The 25,268-nt window shown below is 39.1% G+C and overlaps 1 protein-coding gene across 1 annotated transcript in view; it reads left to right on the top strand.

Moving 5' to 3' along the window:
• The window catches only part of LOC101857242 (patatin-like phospholipase domain-containing protein 7), a gene marked incomplete in the record, with an annotated part of 66,305 nt that extends 41,037 nt beyond the window's left edge, over positions 1-25,268 (top strand). The window contains 6 exon segments of the mRNA XM_035968920.1: positions 225-373; positions 584-736; positions 1,252-1,380; positions 1,933-2,020; positions 2,811-2,959; positions 17,554-25,268. Of these exon segments, the coding sequence (XP_035824813.1) occupies positions 225-373; positions 584-736; positions 1,252-1,380; positions 1,933-2,020; positions 2,811-2,959; positions 17,554-17,625 (740 nt within the window).

The raw sequence follows: 25,268 nt of genomic DNA, 5'->3' as shown, positions 1-25,268 counted from the left end.
TTTGTTTATTCCAAATAATCCCAAGATTTTATTCCATCAGGCGTATGATGTGATTGTGGTCATCTGATTTAGTTCTCGTCTGTCTGAGAAATGTTTTGGATAAAAATGATGTGCTTTTCTTTTAAAATGTTTGTCTCACTTTTTTGTCTTTTCCCTTCCTCCTTCCTCTGTCCCTGTCCTCCTCCTCCCCCCCCCTCTCTCTCTCTTTCCACCCCTGCTTGAAGCCGATGTGATGCGGAGCATGGGAGCCAAGATGGTGTTTGCCGTCGACGTGGGGAGCCTGGATGAGAAAGACCTCACCAACTATGGCGACTCACTGTCTGGCTGGTGGTTGTTATGGAAACGGTGGAATCCCTGGGCGAAACCTGTGAGGGTGAGTGGTCTTGGCATTTGTTTTGCTGTCCACGAAAACTTTAATGTTTTTAAATGGACATAAAATGTGCTGAGCCAAAAAAAAATAAAAAAATAAAATTGCCAAACACCTGTCTATTAACCTGTCTGTCATCAATTTCATTATTTTGACGAGCGCCTGATTTTACCTCGATGCCTCACAAATACAAGTTGTTTTCATTACCTCTCCCAGGTGCCTGACATGGCCGAGATCCAGTCCCGCCTTGCCTACGTGTCATGCGTGCGGCAGCTGCAGATCGTCAAGAACTCGGACTACTGTGAGTACATCCGCCCGCCCATCGACCGCTACGCCACGCTACAGTTCGGCAGCTTCGACGAGATTGTGGTACGTTTTTCACGATGTTCACTCTCCCTACCCAAGTGTTTTGCTTTTACTATTTTCAGAGGTGTTGATTGTTTTGTGTTTTTTCCGGATTTCAGAAATTTGTTTGGATTTTGCTTGGCTTGAGGCTGAACATTGGGAAGTATGGAGATAATCTTCACACATGTTGCATTTATATGATTCGTAAGTTTCGAGTCTCCGTGAGCGAAGTCTTTCACAAAGCAGTCGATATATTTCCATATTATAAGGCTACCATACCATCAGGACACTGTTTGTGATCTAACTTAAACTCTATTATTGTTAACAATGATTGTTCATTTATATTATGTGTGTGACTGATTCTGTTTGTGAGTGCGAGCATGTTATTATATGTGTTTGTGTAAAGATGTATGTGGAAGAGAGGATGTATAGTATGAGATTGGTGAAACGCCAAACCAACGTACCAGCATCTTCACAATAAAGATTTATCTAATCTTATCTTCTTTTATTTCCCATGGTTTCTCCGTTTTGTGAAACAGGATACAGGCTACCATCACGGGAAGACCATGTTCGCGGCCTGGACCAAGGGCGGGCTCATGGAGAATTTGTTCAAGGAGAGCCCGGCTGGCACAACGGAGGCCAAGAAGAAGGAACGAAACCTGGCCAAGGTCAGTGCAGTCGTCGTCTGATGCACATGATTTGTTGTTGGCCGAAACATGTGGTTTAGGATTCGCGATTTGTTGTCTAATTCTTGTGATTTGGGATTTGTTGTTTGCTGCATACGATTTGGGATTTGTTGATATGTTGTCCAATACATGGGCTTTGAGTCTTTGTCAAGTGCAGGTGATTGGTGATTTGTTGTCTGATTTGTAGGCTTTGAGTGTTTGGGTTGTTGTCTTATAGACAGGCTTTTTGTGACGAGTGAGGTTATTATATAAACTTTGGTGGTAAAAATAATTTCTGTTAATGAATCCCCTTTCACAATTCATTACATACTTATGTGTTGTGGTTGTCTACTTGAACGATTGGAGCGGGCTATGATATAGTTTGCTTCTTCTTTTCTACCCGACATCTGTTGTCCTTATTTCTTTACCTTCTTTTCCTTCAATTTTATTCTTTAGTAATGCCTCTAATCTCTTTTTAGGCTAAAACTAACAAAAACAATAATTATGAAAGTGATAATGCTTTTTTTTCCTCTTTTTTTGTTGTTGTTGTTACAGAACAACGTGCCTGTGATGGCCTACTTCACAGATCTTGCGGAGCAGGTGTCTCGGATTGAAAAACCAAAGAAATCCTACTGGCCTGCAGGTACGTACTGTATTAGTGAACCATACATCTATTATGTACTTTACCTTTTTACGGTATTGTCTAGATGATGATGATGATGATGATGATGATGATGATGATGATGATGATGATTGTCTCCAGTGCAAAGGGTCCAGTAGACTTTTGAAACTCCCTGTCTAAGGTTGGGCCTATATTTCCTTCTAAGTGCCTCACAGGAAAAAGATGGAGAGGAAGACGAGATTGAAGGTAGGATAGATGATATCAGAGTGGACGGGTACGACTGGAAGGGTACGATTTGGACAGGGACAAAAGCTGTTTAAAACAGAATGAAGGTCGTTGCAGTGGAGGGATGTATGGACGGAAAATGCCTTGACAGAAGGAAAGAAATCATCTCATGCATTAGGCGGGCTTGTAGTTGATGGTTAAGGGTTTCCTGTTTGGCTGGTGGTAGAGGGTGGTTGGAGGGTGTCATTGTAGGTCCTGGGTCCTACTTCATTTCTTTCCCTCTGTTTTTTCTGTCTATCTGTCTTTGTTTCTTCCCTGCACTAAACTACCTTTATTGTGTCGATGCACTTCTTTTTATTCAAACTTTGCTGTCAGTTTTTTTTTCCATGTAGTCGTCTTTGGGCTTTGCATTCCCTTTTCATTTTTAATCTTTTGTAATCTTTGGGTTTTACCTTTTCATTTCTAGTCTTAGGGCTTCAAGTTTTCATTTCATTTCTAATCTTTGGGTTTCAAGTTTTCATTTCATTTCTAATCTTTGGGTTTCAAGTTTTCTTTTCATTTCTAATCTTTTCTCATCTTTCCTCAGACTCGGAAGAGGACGACGTAATCGAAGAAATGGATGAGGAAGACCACGCGGAAAACATGGAGGGCTACGAGGAGGACGATGAGTTTGCCAACAGCGATGGGGACGAGGACCTCACGGAGGACGACTCGGAGGACACGAACCAGAAGAAGGTGAAGATACCCCTAAGCTCTCCCCTTTCTCTCTCTAGGCTGGGTATGATTGGGAACGTGAATATCGTGGAAACGCTCACCAAGAAAAGAGACTCAGTTCTCCAGGATGTGGCTCGTCCTTACATCAAAATTTTGAACGCGTCCCGTAGCGCCATCTCCCAAAGTGACAGTCGGAGTGTGGATAAGAAACCTTCCAGCACCGACAGCAGCAGCAATGGTTCTGTTATAGATTTGGGGGAGGCTAAGAAAAGCAACGAAAGCTCCGAGGTGCGGGAAGCTGCCTCCTTTAGTAGGCCCAGCTGGCGGTCGCAGGCGAAGGATTTTATTGAACCGTCAGATCGGTACAACTTTCTATTGGATTTGAGTATTCCGGGAAAGTCCATGGTCTATTCGTCTGGAAAAACTTCAGACCCTATTAATATGGCTAGTTTGGTTATGATGGGTCAAGGTCAGTCGTATTTAACCCCGATGGTCATCGAGAAGGTAGTGATGAAAACAGATGCTGCTCACAAATCTGGCGAGTTCAGTCAAGGTGATGATGTACGAGCCTCAAAGTCGTACCCTCTGATGGAAAATGAGGAGCCGGATGAAGGCGAGGAGACGAACAGCGCTGTTGACAGTGCTGCGTCCAGCCACAGTGAAGATGTGGCAAATTTGGAAGGCCCCTCTTTTTCCGAAGAGTTCGGCGGCGAACATAGCGAGAATAACAGAAGGTCTTGTGGCAAGAAAAGGGTTCGTGTTCGGTTCAGTGACAGTGAAGGGGCGGAGTTGTATCCACGGAGCAGATGTTTTTGTGCTTCTGATGATGCTTTTGTCATGTCTGAGCTAGCTGTTCCCTCCTCAGAATCGGTGATCTAGTGGTTAGGTTGTTGGGCTTGCAATCAAAACTTTGTGGTTTGGAACCTTGTCAGGGGCTCAGTGTTGTGTCCTTGGGAAACGCATATTTTACACAAATTTTACTCACTTGACTCAGGTGTGAATGGGTATCCGGCCATAGACAGTAAAAGATCTTGTCAGTGTGTTAGTGTTTTAGCACTTTTCCAGCTGCTTACACTGTATATTTTTTTAGAAGCCAAAAATGTATTTGAGTGTTCTAATGTCTGCTGGAGCAATTATGTATATTGTAAGGAGTGTAGATATAGAGCTTGCTGTTGAGCGGGGTTATGGGTTATACAAATGCTATTTATTTATCATTTATTATCAAGGAGTTTGCTGCTGTAGAAGAAGCCGTGGTAAACAAAGAGGTTGTGGAGAGAGTTGGTTACGCTGATTTTTCTTTCAATTCAGCCGGAGGTATTGCTTGATGCTTTCCTACCTACCCGGATAACCTTGAGGATGTACTGCTGATAAGGTTACAGGTATATCAAGAGTAAAATGTTCCTGGAACAAACGTAGTGCCAGAAATAAAAAGGTGTTAGTGAGGAGAATCGGTGCTTCCAATATGTCTCGTGTTGTGAATGGGAGAAAAGAACCTTGTTCCTGGAGTAAATCCAAGTCACTCTAAAGAGAAAGAGAGCGCAGCTGAGAGCGCAGTTGTAGCTGATCTAGTCGTAAGGTGCCCTTGATCAAACAATTCTAGATTCCAATTCTGTTCAACTGTTGTCCTTTCTTGAAGAGTTTGTCACTGGGAGCTCTGCTGGGTGAATTAAAAAAGTATGTCTGAGAATACAATTTGTTCATGAGAATCGTCCCAGCTTATAGTAAGTAAACTAAACAAAAAAGGTTGTTGAAAGCATCTGTTCTTCTCATGTTGCTGTAGGAGAATGTGTGACAGATAGGACTTGCCTTACAGACAAATCAATCATCCCCTTATCCCTTGTTGGTTGATGGTTGTAAAAAGTGCTTTGATAAATTTGTTGGAGAGACATATGGCCGACTCCTGTGTCAGAACTGTTTGCAAAAAAAACGTGAAGAAAAAGAAAAAAGACAGGTGATAGATTAATTAAAAAGTTTGAATGAATCATTACCAAAGCAGCCAACCAATACGCATAAATATTATATCATATGTGCATAAATATTATTTCATATGGTTTTGAGGGTCTGAGTATGGAAGTACGTTTTCGCATCGCGAAAATACATATTGTTATCTAGTATTTTTCCTCACTAATGCTAAAGAAAAGTTATGTGCTTTAAAGACCAGATTTGCAAGCTAATGAGAACGAAACCCATACATTGATTGGAGAGAACTTTACAAGATATTTCTTCTTCTTATTGTCGCTGGTCAGCTTTGATTAGCTTGAATCTATTGAAGTCAGAAAAGTGTATGTAAAGGGTTGGGAGGGGTTTACTTGGCACATGCCCGCCATCTGAACCTGCCTCATTGATAGAGTCTTTATTTTTGGCATGAAAAGTTGGCAGTCGTCCAGTTACAGGAGCCAGTGGGGAAAAAGAGATGAGGACAGAGTTGATGAATGGGAAGAAGGCTTGGCCCCCTGTACCTCTAATCTCAGGTTCCAACACTGAGCAGGACTGGGAGAAAAAGAAAAGGAAAAACAAATTCAAGATGGATGGAAAGTATGTGGTTGAAAAATCTTAAAGTTTAAAACGTGTTCCGAAATGAAAACTGAGGTGGATAAAGGGGATGGGTCAAGGGGGAACAAGTCAACTCGACCCATGGTTTCAGACTTGACTGTAGAACGAGGTAGCAAGGAAAAGAAGAAGAGAACAGAGAGAGAGAGAGATGAAGAAGACCTTGTAGGTATACAATCACAGCAATACAAATGGCAAAAAGGATGTTTTGCCTCTTTTATTACACACTGTTCACAAGATCATCATCATCATCCTCATAAAGTGCCAGATCTGAAACGGACCGGCGATCTTTGTCTCCCGTTCATTACTCCCGTGGGATGCTCTCAAAGATCATCATTGTCATCATTAAGTGACAGATCTGCGACAGACATCAGTGATCATTATTCTTCATTCATTCCTTAGCTCGAGTGCTCCAAAAGAAGCTACTTTATCCTGATCTTTCCCCGCCACCCATCTGTTTAGGCTTTTCAAGCAAGTTGCTCTGGGTCTACCCCTGCCTCGTTTACCTTCAATTTTTCTTGTGAAAGCTAGTTGCTCAAGGACTGTATGTCTATTCAAGTGTCCCAGAAACTGCATTTGACTTTTCCTGATTGTTTCTATGAGTTAGTTGCTCATGTGGGCTTCTTCAAGTACTGCTTCATTTAATTTCTTGTCCTTCCAAGAAGTTCTCAGCAGTCTCCTAAGGAACCACTTTTCTGTTTCTTCTATTTCATTCTGCCAAAGATAGAAAGGAAGGAAAAAAACAACAACCCAATATGGACAAACTTTAGAGACAGAAGCACTTTTGGCTGATGTAATTGGAACATAATTTACTGCCTGCTGTGGTGCAGCAAAACACATTTTGACTACTTCATGTAACATTCTACGGTACATGGCTTTGACAAGTGGCCTAGGACTATGGTGTTGTGACGGCAAGCTGAAAGCAGCAGTGTGGAGACTAAAAGAGGATAGGTGGACAGCTTGGAGATAAGTTTCCCTCCTGAGGCTGAGGTGTATCTCTTGCGAACTTTTATCGCTCGAAACAACAGGCGTTTGTCTGAGAGTAGTCTCTTATTCTGGTGCATTGTTATTTCTGTCACACTGTTTTAAGAATGGAATACATTAATGAATTAAATAAAATGTAAACACTCTGATTTCTCACGACAGACAGTCACTTTCATTTGATGTGTACCATTTTTGTGTGTGCTTTTCGCATTTTTCTTGAGGTTGCAGCCTTTGGTATTTTTTTCTTCAAGGGTTCGGGGGGAAAAGCATTAAAATTTTACGAGGGTTAACTGTTTTCCCTTGTCGAAAGAAATTGTTTTGTTTTGAAAGAGAGTGGTTTTCTGAGTATTCTCCATATTTCTTGTGTTTTATTTGTACTTTGAATTTACTTATTTGCATGGTCAGATTTTTTTCTATTATGATCGTGTTTAATTCATTTTGATAAAGTTGTTATTTGTGTTTGTTTCTTTTTAGTATGTTTTCTTTCATTTCTCTGTCTTCTCTTTAGTTTTGACCAATACTTTAGTTAAGCTGGTAAGGCAATGATGCATGTGATCTGAGGTGTTGCTCTGTTCCTATCAAACATTTATTGTCCATTTATCTCTGCTCCTTCTCTTTTGTGTTTGTTACTCCCTTGTAACACTTCAAATCTTCAGCATGTTTGAAGTGTACAATCATAATACGGGTCGTCGAATTGTGCCACTGGTAGATCCTACTGCTTTTCTTTCCCGATATTGTTCCTGTCTGTTTTTCTTGCTTTTAACCTGCGCTAATTGAGTTTCGTTGATTTGCTTTTTTCTTTAACAATTTAACAAAACTTAAAATCAAATCAGAATGTCATTTTCTTGCCTTTCCTTTCTTCTTTGATACTCATTTTTGCGCATTGTGGGTGGTTGGTGGGCACTCTTGTGTGGCTTGCTCCTTCTCTCCTATCAAACATCTACTGTCTTTCTTTATCTCTCCTCCTCCTATTCTTTGTATTTTACTCTCCAATAACACTTGATCTTCGGCACTTATAAAAATGACCTATTTATGTTGCAAGTGCAGTAAAACTCTTACTAAAACTTAAAACTAAATTTCTGCGCCCTGACCACAAATAGGAAGTGTGGAGGTGAGTCGGAATTGAAAAGGTTTTCTCAGAAATTGCAAGCTCAAAGCCCCGGCTAAATCTTTTTTGTTTTGCCCAAACAAGTCGGTCTTGTACTGATAAGAGCTTCTTTTTAAAAACTCCCATCTTTCAGTTTTGAACACTCATGCTTGACTGGATTGGTCATGTATTGATGTGCAACGTTTCTCAATATATTTTTGGGTGTTTTTTGTCATGTTTTGGTTGATTAAAAAAAAAATCCCCAGTTGTGCTAATTTTTAATCAAGTTTAGTTGTTTTTGTTTTTTTGGTGTCATGTTACTTTTTTGTTCTTGCTTCTTTTTAGAAATTTGTCTCTTTCTTTTATGAAGTATATTTTTTATGGACTGAATTTTTGACACATTTTAGTTTTGCTTTTAAATCGTTACGACCTAGGTCTGTCACACCACCCTTAGTGTTTGTCTGTTTATATTTGTATTTGAAATTATTTGAACTTATTTTCTTAAGTTGTAGCGACATAGCTGTTCTCGGTGGGACCGTTTGGCCAGCCTATCTTTTTCCTGTTTATTTTGTTTCGGTGTTTGAGGTTTGTGACTCTAAAGGGTCAATTCATGTTTGAGGTTTGCGATGCCTAAGTGTTAATTTCTAGCAGTTTTCATCTCCTTGTAAGGCTTTTGGGAGGTTGCAGTGAAATTGTTTTGTTGTTTTAAAGTTTCCTCTGTTTTAAACTACTGTTCAAGAAGCTTAGATTTTTTCTTCTTTCATTTGGGGTTTTGCTGTCTCAGTTTCTCTTAAATCCTTAACAGCATTTCGTGGTCAGATCTTAATAGAGTCTTCCGTTTATTTTTGGTCCTCTGTTTAGATTTCTCCCTGCATTGAATCAGCCACCACTCCCCCTTTCCTGTAGACTAAAATGATAGCTTTGAGTTGTTTTCCTTTTGTTTTTCTACCCTGGAATTGTTTGGTTAAAAAGAAGTTGTTTCTTAACTTGTCTGAACGTGGTTATTTTCTTTATTTTATTAATTCAGAAGTTGAACGATGTTGACTCGCTGGTGGTACATGTAGCAGGTTTCCCTCTTCCCTCATCTTCATTTAGGAGATTCTTGGGAAATGGCACAACCTTAGCTGTTTTTGTCCCCCTTTCTTTCATTTGTTTGTTTTGGAAATGGTTGAATGGCAATGTGTTTCATCTTTCCTTTTGAAGATTACCAGTACCACCCTGTAGATTGTGCGGCTCTTGCCTGTGAAATACTATGGTCTGTTTTGTAAGGAAAGCGTTGAAAGCTTGGGGTTGAAAGATAAAAAAATATTTTGTGTATCTGAGATTGTTGCTGAGCTGAGGTCCGTGAAATGTCTCTGAAGCGTTTGATTCTTGTGACTTTTTTCTTAATCAGTGAAGTTTTGTTAAACTATTTTTTTAAGTTTTTATCTCAGCTAAATTCCATATTGGCTTCATCTTGTCATTTGGGGGGGGGGGGGGGGGAGTGCCTTAGGAAGAAATTGTATAACTTCTTCAGTGACATCAACCTCACTATTGCAGGCAGATTTACTTCCAGTGAATTTGTGTTTGCTTTTGTCATGTATATGTATGTTTGTTTTATTTTTTAAAACATATTTAATCATTTTTTAGCTTTCTGTTCACAAGCATTGTTTTTGCTCCTTCTCTCCATTCAAGGATTAAAACAGAGTTGCGGCCTATTAGACAAGAGCGAATGGTACATATGACACACATTCGGGCAAACACGTACACACGCACACCATAATAGTTCAGTGTTGTTGCTCAGATATAATGCTTTTTTTCGTCTTTTTGTTGAAGTTTGTCTGCTGCCTACTTCTGCATGGTTCAGACTATCATGTTTTTCCAAGGTTTCTAATCTGATTCATAAGTGCTCTTGTGACAAACTCTTCCCCACCAGAAGTGGTCTCATTGATCGCAAAAGCCACAAATCATTTTAATACTTTCTTTTTTTTTTCTTTTAAGTATGTGAAGCATTTGACAAAATGAGTTACTTTTTGCAATCCACGATTGGAGGTATCAGTTTAAAATTGGCACTGGGGTTAAGTTGAATAAGTAGGTTTTTAATCGATTCCATTTTCTTCAAGCTTAACCTGTCTTTTATTATGGCATTAATTTTAAATTGTACAGATTCTCCCTGTATGAAGTTGACGATTCTATTTCCAAAGGGCCAAATCTGAAATGAAACTCATTTCGTCAGCATGCCTCACAAATATTTGGTCGCTTTTAAGCACAAGGGGGCTATCCCGAAAAATGCTGTTTTGAGAAAATCGAAGGTAAAGTTTTTGCCCCTTGTTCAGTTTATTTAAAAGACAAGAAGAGTTTTCTCTATAACCAAACAAATATACACACCAATGAAACCAAACTTCTCCTATAGGTAGGGCAATGCCCTCTTTTGGTGTTGGTCAAGATTTCTGGAAACCCCCGAAATATGCGTTAACCCCTTGTCCTTAAAAGCGACCAATTCTCCTCTGACGATATGGTCATCTTTCGATATTGATGGACAAACTGGTTTTTAAAAAAAGTTATAAATCTTGTTCACCTGCCGTTGACTGTTTTGGGCAAGGTAGTGAAGAGGTTAAGAGATGTCTAAGATAAGGGTTGTTGGGTGGGTTGGGGGAGCATGACAGTCTGAATTGTGGGTCATTGTTTGCCATGGATTTTCCCTGCGCCTTGTCTCTCTCTCTCACCACCACTTACAGCTCCACAGAGCATTGATTATTATAGGAGACACCGGTAGTCTAGTGGTTAGCCTACTAGACTTAACAAAAAAACATGTAAATACTTCTCAGCCCAGTTGACACAATTTAGACCATTCAGAAGGCCAGCCATAGAAGAAGAAGAAGAAGAAGGTTTCTCAGCCTGTCTGTTACTCTAAGGTATCAAATTAGTGTCCCCCGCCGCTTATTATTTTTCAATTTTTTTGTGCACCCCCCGTTTATTATTTTTCACCTTGCTGCGACCGACGATCATGTGAAACATAAAATCTATATTTTTAAACGAAACTAGTTTGTTCCTAAATGAGAAAAGTTGTCACATTAACTTACTAAAATCACTATAATTTCATGATCTCTTGTTCTTTGATTCACTGAAGGAGAAATAAAACAGATTTGTTCCTACTAGTACGAGGTGGAATGTGCCACCAACCCCCGCCTGCCCCCCTTCCCCTTTAAAAAAAAAAAATTCCATCACCCCCTCCCCCTTAAAAAAAATTTTTTTTGCTCCCCCCCATTTATTCGATACCGTAGAGTAGGGCCAACCCAGCCTGAGAGGGATACGACCAGCAGAAAGACTTACAAAGAAGTTTGAGAACAATTTCTCACCTCTCGGGGAATCAGGATGCAGAATCTCCACTTGTGTTGGGGCACTGTGTCCCACTCAGCCTGCGGTGTAAGCACTGATGGACAGGGTTGTGGCAGCCTGCCTGCTAATTTATCAAGATCATGTGTGTGAAAAAACATCTTATAATTGACAACAATTTGAATACTGCAGTTATCTTAGGATTGCTGCGTCAGCACACATACTCGCGTACTCATCTGTGTCCCCTTTTCACACTCACACTTACACGCTGCAGAGATTCACATGTGTAGGGCATGCATTCCCTCACATTCATACATATGTATCCTTACATATTGATCGCTATGTGTAAAACTCTGCCATGTGTCATTTTGAACTCCTTGTGATGGATGCATGGCTAGCCGCATATCGTTGGTTTCGCAAGCGATCCACTTAAGTCCATTCGGATACTTTTTACACCAGAGACAAATAAGTAGTTTTTGTTTTGTTGTTCCAATTAAGAATCATTGAAAGTAAGAAAATAGTAAGTCTTGACCACAGCATGTTTACTTTGCCATCATATTTTGGGGAAAATCCAAAGTACCTGGGTGGTAAACATTGCCAATCAGCGAGATGAGGTGGCAATGTGTTGAACTGCATTTTGGTGATGTTGAAAGGTGCGTCATTGATAGAGCTTTGGGAGGGTAAAAAAATAGAAAATTCTCAAAATTTGGACTTCAATGGATTGTTTGTGACAGAGACAATATTCTGCAGTTGATTAGATCTTGCATGACTGGTGTTGTTTGTGTTCAGAAATTTGGTTTCTTTCTTCCGGCTTCGACCCCATTTCTTTCTATTTTGTTCTTCTTCCTTCTCGCATTCATTCTCACTCCCACGCAAGCTTAGTTGTTCAAATGTATATGTACAGTCAAACCTGCTCTAACTGCCACCTGTCCGAGACAATCACTTGTACAAATGACCACTTCCCACTTCCTCCCTTGCCTCTTTATTCTTGCTGTAGTTAAACTGGCTCTGTCCAAGACATCCGCCTGTCCCAGAGAATCACTTTTCTCCTCTACAATGGGTGGTCGTCTTGGATAGTTCCAATAGTATTTTGCATTAATTAATTGAATTTATTTTTCTTCTCCTAGCTCTTGTATACTAACTTAATAGATAGATTTATACCCTTAAAAATTTTTTTTTAGTAATTACTGTTAACTGATATGCAAAAAGTCCTTCAAAATTTTTTTCCCTAATAATACTAATATGAGGTAACAGAGCCAGTAGCTTTACCTAATATAGCAAGTGGCCTCCTCTTCCTCCTCCTCCTCCTCCTCCTCCTCCTCCTCCTCTGTGTTTGTTACTCCTTGTAACACCTCTAATCTTCGGCACTTATATGACCTTATTGTGTTGCAAGTGCCGTAAAACTCTTACGAAAGAAAAATATTCATCTTCTTCTTCTTTTTCTACTTCTTCTATGGCTGGCCCCCTGTGGAGGGCAGCAGTCTGCTGCGTGCAGTCAGATATATGACAACCTCTTTGGGTTTGGTTGATAGTACATCTGGTGCGAGCCGGGTATTGTCTTGCAGGGGGGATGGGGGGGGACCTTAGCTTAGCTTAGCGTAGCCTGTTCTTGTTTTCGTCTTTATATTTCATGTCATCTGAAAATCAAGGATTGTGTATTTTCTTTTCATGTGGCCAGCTATATGCATTTTTTTTTCTTTTTGTTGATAATGATAGTACAGTGGAACTCGGATTCAACGAGCTCGGATTCAACGAGAACTCGGATTCAACGAGATGAGATAGATTCCCCGTTTTTTTTCTTCTTTAAAATCAATAAAAATAACCTGGATTCAACCAGCACTTGAATCTGCGAGCTCGGATTCAACGAGGTCTTCCAGGGTGAACAGCCCCCGCAGACGTGGCTTTGCTCATTTTTCTCCCAGAACGAACTTTATTTATTCCCAGAAACCATCCGTTGCTCCTGCATCGAGAACCATCATTCACTTGGCTGATTGCATGCGACCAATCAGCAGCCTTTTTTCATACAAACACATGTGCACGTGTCTACTCTGGCGTGTGTCGGGGTTGTATGGGAGGCCTGCACACAAGTGGCTGTGTGTGCGTGTCGGGGAGGGGAGGGGACACTAGCGGTCCGGGCGTTGAACGTCGCAGATACAAAGGCGTCACAGTCTTTTTTCCCCTTGGCAACTGATCATTATTACAATGATAAACTAGTCTTGACGTAGATCTACGTAATGAATTGTGCGCTGGTCTATGGAATCAAAAGTTGCCGTATGCTAGGCTCTACACAGCAACACAACTTTTTGGTAAACAATCGAGATGAAACAGGTGTGTGCATTTGAACGAATATCTTTTTTTTACACAGCTCATAATATACAGGCATTTCAGCCACTACTGGAGAATTCTCTTTATACATTACTTGCTCAGTGCCTGTAATCATATTATCTACACAAAACCTAGTGTTTGCTATAACAAACGCTCGGATTCAACGAGCTTTTAGGTCAAGCCCGGCGACCTCGTTGAATCCGAGTTCCACTGTATTAATAATAACAATAGCAGTGTTAATTTATATAGCACCTAATCTGTAGAAGGCTGTCAATACTGTACAGTGTTTTTCATGCTTTAAGCTCCGGTTACACGCAACGATAAATTGTATCAGATTCGTTGTATGAGAGAACTGTCCGTTTCATCGAACTGTGTTGTCTGTTTACACGTTCCAATCTATCATCCAGTTTTCTATCGATCGAGGAGATTCTTTGTCAAAAAGCCACCACGTCTCTTTGCGACGACAGCGATTTGCCTGCTCTTTATGTGAAGGTTTCGAGCTCTGGACCTAATGAATGAAAGGCAAACACTACCTCTAGATCACAGAAGCCCCCTTCCCCTGTACATTTTGATATAACAGAACAGAGTCTTTAGAAAAGGGTGGCCATACTGTAGGCCTACCATGTTGTGTGTAGAACCGGAAGTTTTGACTTGACTGCAGAGATGTGCAACAAACCAAGTGACCTTGATGCACAGCTTTACCCTTGACGATCTACTAAATAATAAAATTGCTGAAATATACATAATAACGCACCAAATCAGGTTCATTGCGAACAACTTTGCTTTTTCTGAGATGCTGATTCCGAATATGAAATCAGTTTTTACGTTCGGTAATTATTTAAAAACTTTTGAGTCCTGAGTTTAATTCTGCGCAGCGGCAAATTTCAAAGTGAATCTACGTCACAGAGCGTCTCCCTCAAATCTGAACATGATCTTACGGAAAATATCAAGCAGCGCTTGGTTTCTCGACAGAGTCCCCAAACCATCGTTCAATCGTCCAAATTTTGTACAATTTTGTGGTTACACCTAACGATTTATCGTGTGATCGCTAGATCGTCCAGTTTTTGTACAATTTATTGTTCCGTGTAACCAGGCCTTTATTTACTGTTGCAATGTTTATTATTTTGTCACACTGTGTTTATGACTTCCAGTTGTGCCAATGTTCTATATTAATTTATATGATTGTGCTTCCTGTTTATGTTTGACGTCATAGCAACTGCAAATTGAATTGTAGATAGGTTGGTCATTGTCAGATGTTGATTGACAAACTAATTTTATTATAAATTTTATTCATCAGCCCTTGACTTTTGTTAAGATGACTAATTTGCCACTACTTTCAAGTCATATAAAACAAACCGCTGATTTTCTGTGGGTGGAAATCATTACATCTGGTATGTTATTCCTCTTGTTAAAAGAAAATGGATTAGGATGCAAAAATGTTCACTTTACATTTCCACTTTTGCTGAGAATGACTTAACAGTGTCCTTAGTGTAGTGGTGAGATGCTTCGCTGTGACAAACAGAAGACCCGAGTTTGATTCCCAAGTGGGGAGAATTTTTATTTTCTATTTTTGGTCTTTCTGCTGGGATGCTGTATCCCTTTCAGCCCTGGTTGGCCCTGTTAGGCAGGGTCGAAGACCGTGCCCACCTTGTATATGATATAAACTGTGTTGAGGAGGGCATATAAAAATACCTTTTCTAAAAAGATCAATAGTTTCAGTGTTCACTGTGAAGCTCATTTTGGATGGTTAAACAGTTGAAGTTGCCCGATACTAGGTCCCTTGAAAGAAGAAAATCACAAAAAGTTTGTTTAACTCTCTAGAGTACAACCCTTGAGACTCAGAGACTAATGTTTAATAAGCCACAACAAAAGAAATTTCTTGTGTCAAGGATTTTACAGGTTTTTTTAAAAGGCTTTTGTAGCTGCATTGGTGCAAGAAAAATCGGGCTGAAGGGCTAGAACCCAGATGGCCGCTGGATCGGAAACTTAAGTAAGTAAAGTACAAGAAAAATGCAGGGAGCAACAACTGCCATTACATGCTGTGTTCGTCGATCTGACAAAGGCTTTAGATACAGTCAGTAAATCAGGACTGTACATGGTGCTTGGAAAAATTAGCTGTCCCCCAAAGCTGCTACTGCTCATCATTTCATTCTACAAATAAATGAAGGCCACCATCCAGTTTAATGGTACAACACCAAACAGCTTCAACATCAATAGCGGAGTAAAGCAAGGTTGTGTCATAGCACCAACACTTTTCAGTGCTTATTTTGCTGTTTTACTGCAACGCACATTAAAAGAGTCACCAGGGGATGTCTTCCTCCACTGGAGAACTGATGGGTCGCTCTTCAATCTTGCTCGACTCAAGGCCAAGACCAAGATCAAGATCAAGAAAACGAGAGTGCGAGACCTTCTTTTCGCCGATACTGCTGCTCTAGTTGCTCACAGTAAATCAATCCTACAAACAATGATGGACCGCCTATCAACAGCATGCAAGGTCTTTAGCTTGGTCATCAGTGTTAAGAAAACAGTCATCCTTACTCAGGAAGATGCAGAGCGGAGCCGTATTTGGCAGAACGACAAGGAACATGAGACAGTGGACAAGTTCTGTTACCTGGGGTCTACCATCAACTCTACTACATCACTTGATGATGAGATCAACATCAGGGTAGGGAAAGCAGCAACAGCTTTTGGAAGGCTGACAAATCGAGCATGGGAAAACCAAAGATAAACCTTTCAAAACAAAGATCAAGATTTACGAAGCATGTGTCCTCAGCACGCCCGTTTATGGATCTGAAACATGGATCTCATACAGCAGACAAGAAAAGGGCCTCAAAATTTTCCGTCTCAGATGCTGCCGCAAGATTTTAAGCATTTCATGGCGTTACAAGGTTACAAATGTTGGAAGTGTTCCCCCAGGCTCACCTCAGAGCATGACAACTATCCTGTGTTTAAAAAGATTGAGATGGTTGGGCCGTGTCAAGAGAATGGAGGACAACCGGATTTCTAAGCAACTTTTCTATGAAGAACTTGCCCAGGGAACGAGGCCAAGATTGAGATACAAAGAAACCTGCAAAAACAGCCTATCTAAGTTTGGAGTTGATGTCAGCACCTGGGAAGAAAAAGCTGAGGACAGGAAAACATTGAGAAAATGATAAAGAAAAGAACTATATTGCTGGAAAGAAGCCTCAGAAACAACCAGGCAGAGAAGCGCCAACGACGAAAGGAAAACAGTGGAAAAATACAGAGCTTCAATCCTTGTCACTGACATGCAAGCACTGCGACAGAATCTGCACTTCTAACACAGGAAGAATTACCCATGAAAAAAGTTGCATGAAGACAACCTGGAGACTGTCTTAAGCTAAATTGATCATCTGCGCAGACAAAAAGAGCCATACATACGGTACTATCTGCATAGACGAAAAGAGCCATACATACGGTACTATCTGCATAGACGAAAAGAGCCATACATACGGTACTCTTTAACAACTTGTCTCAGACGATTATTATTTTTGCATTGATATTATATCCTTTGTCATGCATTTCTTTTTTGTGCCAATTTTTTTTTCTTTTAAAAAAAAATTGTTCCACCTTATCGACTGCTTTGTGGCTTTTGGAAATTTTTTTCTTCTTTTTTTGTGATGTGCTTTCTCTGAGTTCATAAAAAATTCTAAAATCTGAACATTTTTTAGTTGCTTATAACCTTGTCCTTTTGAATATTGTGAATGTCGCTGTTGGTAAATACTTTTATGCATTTATAATCCGTAGGACTTATTTTGCTGTTCATTTTGACACCCATGTAAAGTTCTTCTGTGGTGAGGTTTGTCACTGTATTTTGTAATGTTGTTTCATTTTACAATATAATTTGCCTCAAAAAGTCCAGATTTATTTTTTATTTTAATTGTTTTTTAGATGATGTAGAAGTTGGAAAAAGACTCAAGACATTGTAAATATTTTTTATCATTTATACTTAAGTGTTAGGTTGTTAGGCAGTTCAGGATATGTCAAAATTTTGTCTATCAAAATGTATCGTCGGAGATTATGTCCTGTCATTTTGTTCTTCTCTCTTTTCTTATGTACATTGTTGTTTCCTCCTAACTATGTACTGTGTTTGCCTCATCTTTTTTAGTTATGTTTAACAAATGATTCCTCCTGCCTCCTGACACTTACGCTGTTTCGAGCGCCGTAAAACCTTATTAAAACTAAACTCCCTCCTAAATTATCTAAGTTGTGTTTTATTGGGACGTAACTCATATTTACAGTTATCATTTACTGACAAATGATTTCCTGGTGGCAAGAATAATGTCCACTTATTTTTGTGTTTCTCATTTTTTTTTTTTTACTTTTCCTTCCTCAGATGGCTAAGCCCCCCACCCGAGTGAAGAAGTCGGTGATAATGAAGAAGCGAAGGCTGAAGGTGAAAAAGTGATCATCTCCCACCAGAGGTCTTCTAAGGAATGCCGTGAGCATGCTCTCTGACAAGTGTTTTGTGGATCTGCCGCACTCACCCACCAAAAATGTGTTGTGCTTCATGTGACGCACACTCACGTTTCAACATTATGTTGAAGAACTATTCTATTGACAGAGTGGTGCATCGTATCATCACGTTCATAAGATAAATGCCAAAGTCATTAGTAGCCATTTTGAGAAAATGAGAAAAAAAACAACTGTTTCTTTAGAACAATCAATTCTGGGAAACGCTTTGATTTTGGTACATTGAATTGAATTTGTATCTGGATTATTCTTTTGTGCTAGTGAATATTTGTATTACCAAGCTGGCTCTGCATTACATTTCAGAACCAACAACTCCAAACCGGCCAAAAATGACTCGGGCGGAATTATCATATGAGCCCAAGGATATGACGTACGCGCATATTTATACGGTAAAGCATTGTCTGAATGATTATTTCCGGAGTAATTCCATGGACAGAGTGAGTTGTGAGTCGCCTGTGATGGAACCCTCTGATGTGATGGGGTAAAAGTTGCTTTGTATTTCTGTGATGGGAAAAGAAATCACTGGTCACCAAGAATATATATATATATATATTTATATCATGTGCAAGATTTTTTTTAATACACAGAACACATGATGATACCAGCATTGGTCGTGGGCATTTGCTTACTTTTCGTCTACAAGTCCAAGCCGTGATTGTGTTTGTATGATAGTCCGTTTTGTTTGACTTTGTTTTTCAGTTACATGAATTATTGTCAATGATACCTCGTCCTCCAGTTAATCCTACTCAGAGAAGGCTATGAGCCTTCCTGTTTCTTATGCGCCCTGGCGTTGGTATGATGTTTTCATAGTAATTATAATGCTGCGGCGCGTTGGTGCTCATCATCTCACACGGAGGAGAGAAGTACATCATATGTGAGGCATCGTGGTTAAATGAGACGCTCGTCAAAATAATGAAATCGGAGAAAACGCCATTTTTCTGCTGGTCTGACAATTTTTATAGAATTTATGGTTTTTGGGTCAGCATTTCTCACATGCATGTAAAACGCAGTAGATTGAAAGCACAAAAAATGGAAATCTACTGCTTTCAAGGACTCTCAAGATTTGGAAGTCACCAAGTTTTGGCAGCCATTTTATTGCTAATTTTACCTCTGAAACCAGGCGACCCTATCTTCTTCATAGCAAATATCTGAACGTTTATTCAAGGTAGAAGGGTTTGGGGTTTTTTTGTCTCATGAAAGAAAAATAAACAGGACAGGCTGTAAGATGATTTTAACAAGTCTATATGCCAAAACATTGAAAAGCGCCTGATTTCAGCGTGTCGTAATAGTTCTACTTGCCACTTTGATCTTTTGTTTTTGATGGAAAGAAATATCTCTTTTTGTCTTTTTTTGAGCTTTACTAAATATGTGCCTCACAGATGAGATTTCTTGAACCTGCACGACGATTAGTGTCTAAGATCTTTGTTCATTTAATAGTGAAATAGTGTATTGAGTTGAACTTTAGTTCTGTCTTTTGCCGTCAGGCCATGGTTCAATTGATCTGAGCTTTCACATAAATGTTTTGCAGCGTGTTTTCGTAACATGGTACCTCAGGACATTTTTGTCCTTATTCTTTTCCACTAGAGATTCTCATGAGGTCAGTTTTTCAGGTGTTTCGCACGCTCATAATATAAGTTATAACCGTATAACCTTATGCAGCTGTGAGGGACGTAAAACTTTTACTTTACTAAACTAAGTTTCTCAGGTGTGTAGTGGAAGGTGCAACATACAGGTCCTATTTCTTTCAGGGCTTTTTTTTTGTGTGTGCACTTAATGGCAATTATTGTGTCCATGTGCTTCTCTTTAGCCCTATCAGGAAAAGTTTCTCATATCATTGTGCCATAGTTTAGTTTAGATGACTTCTTATGCAGATCTATGAATAACGGGTGTGTCTGGGAGTTTTTGCTTTGCTTTAGAGCAAAATAATAGTACTCAGACGAATAGTTGTTGTTGGTACTTTTATTTCGTGACTAGAATCTTTCCATTGGTATTCACAGAAAAATGAGTAGGAATAAAACTAATAGCCCTGTTTAGTTTTTGTAAATTTGAATCGCTGCAGAGATTAATTGTTTGTGCACCCCCAAATTCCGTGGCATTTGTAAACTACGTCTTGAATTGTAATATTTAATGAATGTAACAAAATAATGCACTGCCTTGCGTCCCACACTACATTATTGTTGTAATCCATTGGCTTCCGTGGGGCTGAATTTTTAAAGAGCAAACTTTGTTCAGCTGTCATTCTTTGTCACAAAGGTGATCTGATTTCTTTTCTATTCTCCGTAGCTTGCTGTCATTTTCTTTCGAATGAGCTTTTCTCCTGTTTCGTTATCAATTTTAATTTTATATCATCTGTCCTGAGTGTTTATCCTCATTTTCTTCAGGGTTTTCTACTATTTTATGACATTCTTACGTGGGTTTCAGTTTTGTGCAAGATCATGTGTATGCCTGCCTCGTAAATGTTCTAAAGTGTGTCTCTAGGGATTAGAGATGTAACACGTTTTGAAATTTGACAGAAAATCATGTGTTTGTACATGTGTCTGAAGTGGGAATCATTTGAAGTTTTTGTTACTGTTTTTATCTGGACTCTGTCATGACTGTTAACTTCTCACTTTGGGGATTCAGGGTCACACCCACTTTGTGATTTCCTTTATCTACATTCCTTCCTCAAGGGCATTCAAGCATTTATGTGATGTTGTGCAGAATAGATAGAGAAACAAGTTATGCCTATGTACTTTATGTACACTTGTCAATGTAGTTTAAATGAATTGTGGAACTAAGGTGGTGGTTTTTTACACAGAACGTTCCAGTTTGTTGAAGATATTTAGGAAAATCTGTTCTGATAATCAATATGTGTCAAAAAGCGTTTTCAAAATACAAAAGTCCATCTTACGGTCATAAATACTTTACTCAGTTAATCAAAGAAAAAGAGCTAACCTTTGATTCTACCATAAAATGTATTGGTTTCGCTTATTAGAATGTATTGGTTCTGCTATACTACTGTAGTGTAAAGCACTTAGAGCTTGGTTTTGAGCAGGGGTATGCGCTGTACAAATGCTATTTAGTGGACTCTAGTGTTTTCTCAGGATTCTGCTAAATGTAGTGTGTCATAAAAACTAATATACCGATAGTCAAATTTATTATGTATATTTGAATTACTACTTGTACCTTGTTAGTTTAATGTATAATATGTATTTTGATTGCTCAGTGTAAGATTCCATCTTGCGTCACTTTTCAAAATGGCATATGGCAGAGTGTTACCCTAGACAATCGATTTGAATTTTTTGGTACATTCTGTTGTTCAAATAATAGGATTAGGACTGAGTATATATAAAACCATTTGTCTTAATAGCGCATGCTTGTGTTGCCAAAGGAATAAGTATCTGAAATGTGTAATGTGTAATTGAATATTTGCACACCTTGTGTCGTTGAATGACTATAAGAACTGAGTACATTGTTTAACACTGTTTGTTTTAGGAGGATTAAGTGTTTGGCCTTGCAGGGTTAGTTCCCTTTTAAAAAGAAATACTTAAAAAAAAAAAATTTGACCAATCAGTGGGAATACCATGATCCTTTTATAGAATGCAGCACAGAAGCCTGCTGTGTAAGTGATCTAAATTGTGTCCATGGGGGCATAAAAACTCCTGCATTAAAAGAAATGATTTTTTAAAGAACGCAGGATGTCTTTACCTCTGCTGGATCTATTATTTTTGTTTTCGTGTCATGTCGCTAATATCTCGCAGGCAATTAGAGGGCACCACTGGTAGGTTCTGTTTCATTATTTTCTTTCCCACTGCTGTTTTTGTCTGTCTGTCTTTTTTCCCAAGCACAGGGTTATCATTATTGTGTCCACGTGCTTCTCCTCGTTCGAGATGGACACAATCTTTCTATCTTTGTCATCATTGTCTTTATCATCATCATCATCATCATCATCATCATCATCATCATCATCATCATCATCATCGTCATCATCATCTTCTGATCTTGGGGCCAGATTCTCCCTCCGATTCCACGTATGCCTCAACCTCTCAAGGTGGTGGGTGGTTGGAGGGCGCCACTGGTAGGTCCTACAGCTTTACTTGTTGTTTCTGCCTGTTTGTCTTACTTTTCCCCCTCAGAAACAAACTAAATGATCATCATTGTGTCGATGTGTGTCTCTTTACAGACTTTACTCAAACAAATTGCTAGGTGTATTTCAGTAGAGCAATGTCAGGAAGAACAATCCTCCCCCAGGTCTGCAATATCATTTCTCCATTCTCTTCTGTAGCTGGAGTTGTGTTACAGAACGGGGTAGCTAACCGTTTCCCTTGATCACAACCCCCTCCCCACCCCCATCCGTTCTGAACCGGGCTTAGGGCCATGTTTGGCGGAGTTATCTTTCTCTTCTTAAGTCATGCTAATGTTGCGGAAATCCACCACAGGGAGCTATTTTTCGCCTGTATTTGTTTACCTTGTGTTGCTGACAGTGTTGATTGCTTGTGCCTTTTTTTAAATCTTGGATTTCTGACTCCAACTCCACATTTCTCAGTGGGTGGTTGGCAGAGGTGCTGTGGTGTGGTTTGCTCCAACTTTCCTCGGGATTTTGTTTCCCTTTGGTTTATCGATATTTTCGGATGAACCGTGTTTGGTTTAGTTTTAGCGGACTTCTCTGCAGTAGCCATGCACCCCTACCACCACCAGCACCGCCACCAAACCTCCCTCCATCTTTCCATGTTATGTATATATCTTGTAATACTTTGGTAGCGGGCAACTGGAAAAAGCAAAGATTTGAGTGCTCATGGTCACTTTTATGGTAGAACTTCTTTCAAGAAGAGTTCCTAGCTCAATATCGTAGGTCTTACTTTGCAGGGTTTTTTTTAGTTTAGGGGTATAATATAAAACACATGATAATAATAAAAGTAATAATGGTAATAATAATATTAATAATAGTAAAATGACAATAATAGTAGTAGTAGTAGTTGTAGTATCTTGTGCTCTGACAATGGGCAACTGGGAAAGGGGTAGATTTGAGTGGCAGAGGTCACTACTATTATTGTAGAAATGTTTCTCATATGATGTCCTTTGTCTTCTTATGTTGATGTGTTGGTAGGTGTGTGTGTTTTGTAAAATAACTAGAATAATAATTCTAATAATAATGATAAGAAAACCATGATAATAATGTATCATTCATCCAGTCTCAAAAGGTGAGTATAGTTAGAGTTCCTCTTTCTTTCCATCTTGACTGACAATATTGTTTTGTCATCCATGAAATCTGTGAGTTATCCATGACATGCATGACTAACCAGTGTAAGAGTTTATAAATAAATCAGTTTTACTAGGCACTATTGTATCTGATTTCTTGAAGTTCACTTACAATTAAGAAAAATGTTTTAAAGCAACAACAACCTCCCCCCCAAAAAAACAACAAAACAAAACAAAACAACTCACCAAGTGTAGACTGCTTTAGAATCAGAAAAATGTACAACTTTGAAATTATATTTGTGCTGTTTTTAACTACGCTGCCCTTTGAGAATTCCTCATGAATATGCAAATATTAATTGCTTTTTATTATTCCGTGCCAGTTTGGAGAGCTGTTTGTGCGGTGAAGTCTCAACTTTCAAATTGCCGGCATGTGGGGTGTGGTGGTCGTGCATTTCACTTTGGCATGCTGGAAACCCAAGTTTGTTTCCCAAGTGGGGAGAAATTCTATCTTATATCTCCGTCTTTCTGCTGTGAAGTTGTGTCCTTCTCAACCTGGGTTGGCCCTTGAAGGCATGGTTGGGAGTCTACTTCCTAAATGGTCTAGATTGTGTCAATGAGGGTGTAAAAAACACATACCGTGCAGCCTCTCTTCTCTATAATGACATCGTCGGGATCAGAAAAAAATGTCGCTACAGAGAGTTGTTGTTATAGAGAGGCAACCAAAAATATTACTTATGATAATAAGGGAAAAATGGGGACCTGGGCACCATGTCGCTATACAGAGGGAGGATGTCGTTTTATCGAAGGTGGTTATAGAGAGGCTGCACTGTATATTATGTCACTTTCAAATTGAACAACTTTCCTTGTTAAACTGTGCCCACTTGCCCTGACTTAATGAGTATTTTTCTTTTTCTTCTTCGGCGAAGATTTGTGGGATTGCCTTTGAAGTGTGCATTTCTAGTATTGGAACAATTGACGATTTGATGATTTGATGATTTGATGATTTGATGATTTGATGATTTGATGATTTGATGATACAATGAACATAATATGTATGTTTCCTCTGGGTTTTTTTGATTTGCATGCGTGTCCTTTTTGAAAAAGCAGCTGAGAAATGTAATTAAGTTTTTCATAGTGTTTAAATGTCTTTAAGCTTTTAAGTTATGCGCTCTGAGAGGGTAATTTGCATTGAATTGTGGCTTTGAAGAAAATTTTGATCTCCAGTTAATGTGTCGTGGTATGTTAGTAGACATTTGACGCTGCTCCTTTTTTCTTAAACGTCTATTGTCCTTTTCTCTTCGCCTTTTTATCTTTGTATATTACTCTGCAGATCTAGTAGTAACACCTGTAATCCTGGGCACTTACACGTGATTTATTTGGGGTGCAGTTGCTGTAAAATTCTTCCCAAAGTTATACAATTGAAACGAAGTCGCTTCCGAATAGGATTTCATTTTAGAAAGGTACTGCCTGATGGGATGAGTGAATATTATTTATAAGGCTTTTGTCATCTGTTTCTGTACTTCGGACATTTCTATTCTTTGTGTCATGTTTTTGTCTCTATGACCGTTAGCTTTCAGTCAGAGTGACCTGTTTCTTTCTCGTAGGATGATGAACTGAGTCAATTACAAAAAGAGCTTGTGCTTCCTGTTGAGTCCTACTTTGTTTTAGTTTTTGATTCCTTCTTCTTTCTCTAATACATTAGCTTTAAAAATGGCATTTCCTACACATAATAGTTGTGTACCATAATTTTTTGGTAAGTTTGCCGATGTACATGCTTCATTGCATATATTGAAATTTATTAACTTGCTTGAGTTGATCTTCGGTTAGGTAGATCTTTTTCTGGGGTTCCAGTATCTCTACCTTTTTACAGTTCCCAATGGTTAAGCTGAACTTCGGGTGGGTTGATCTTTTTTTCCACTCCCCCGACGACATCAACTCCTCTGTAGTTGACTGCATTATATTGTAAACTTTCAGTCACATCTTGTTGGTAGCTTTTTAAAGTTGTATTTTCCAGTTTTTATAGTGATGTCCGCTTTTCTTTATGTTTATACCATGTATTGAGTTTCAAGTCACACAGTACCTCTTGGAGTTACCTCTAAGTTATGCAATAAACTGTGGCCATTTGTTTTATTGTAAGTGTGAAATGCACGTTTTTGCACGACGACTCAACCAGGTTTGTTTTTTTTTGGTTTTTTTGTTTTTGTTTATTGTTCCATTACATGCTGCTGATGCTGATACTTTTCGATGAAATGTTTCATACTCGTGATATGTTGCCGTCTGTGTGTTATGCTCTTCTTAGCTTTTAGTTTCGGTCTGTTATTTTCACAGCTCTAAAAAGTTTGCCGTTCCTATTGAGATGTCTGACCAATGCAACAATAAATTTTATCTTTTCGTTCCAAA

This window comes from Aplysia californica, unplaced genomic scaffold, assembly GCF_000002075.1.
Source record: "Aplysia californica isolate F4 #8 unplaced genomic scaffold, AplCal3.0 scaffold00097, whole genome shotgun sequence".
In the NCBI taxonomy this organism is placed as follows: domain Eukaryota; kingdom Metazoa; phylum Mollusca; class Gastropoda; order Aplysiida; family Aplysiidae; genus Aplysia; species Aplysia californica.
Note: the sequence above shows the minus strand (reverse complement) of the source record. Positions and strands in the feature narration are given on the sequence as shown.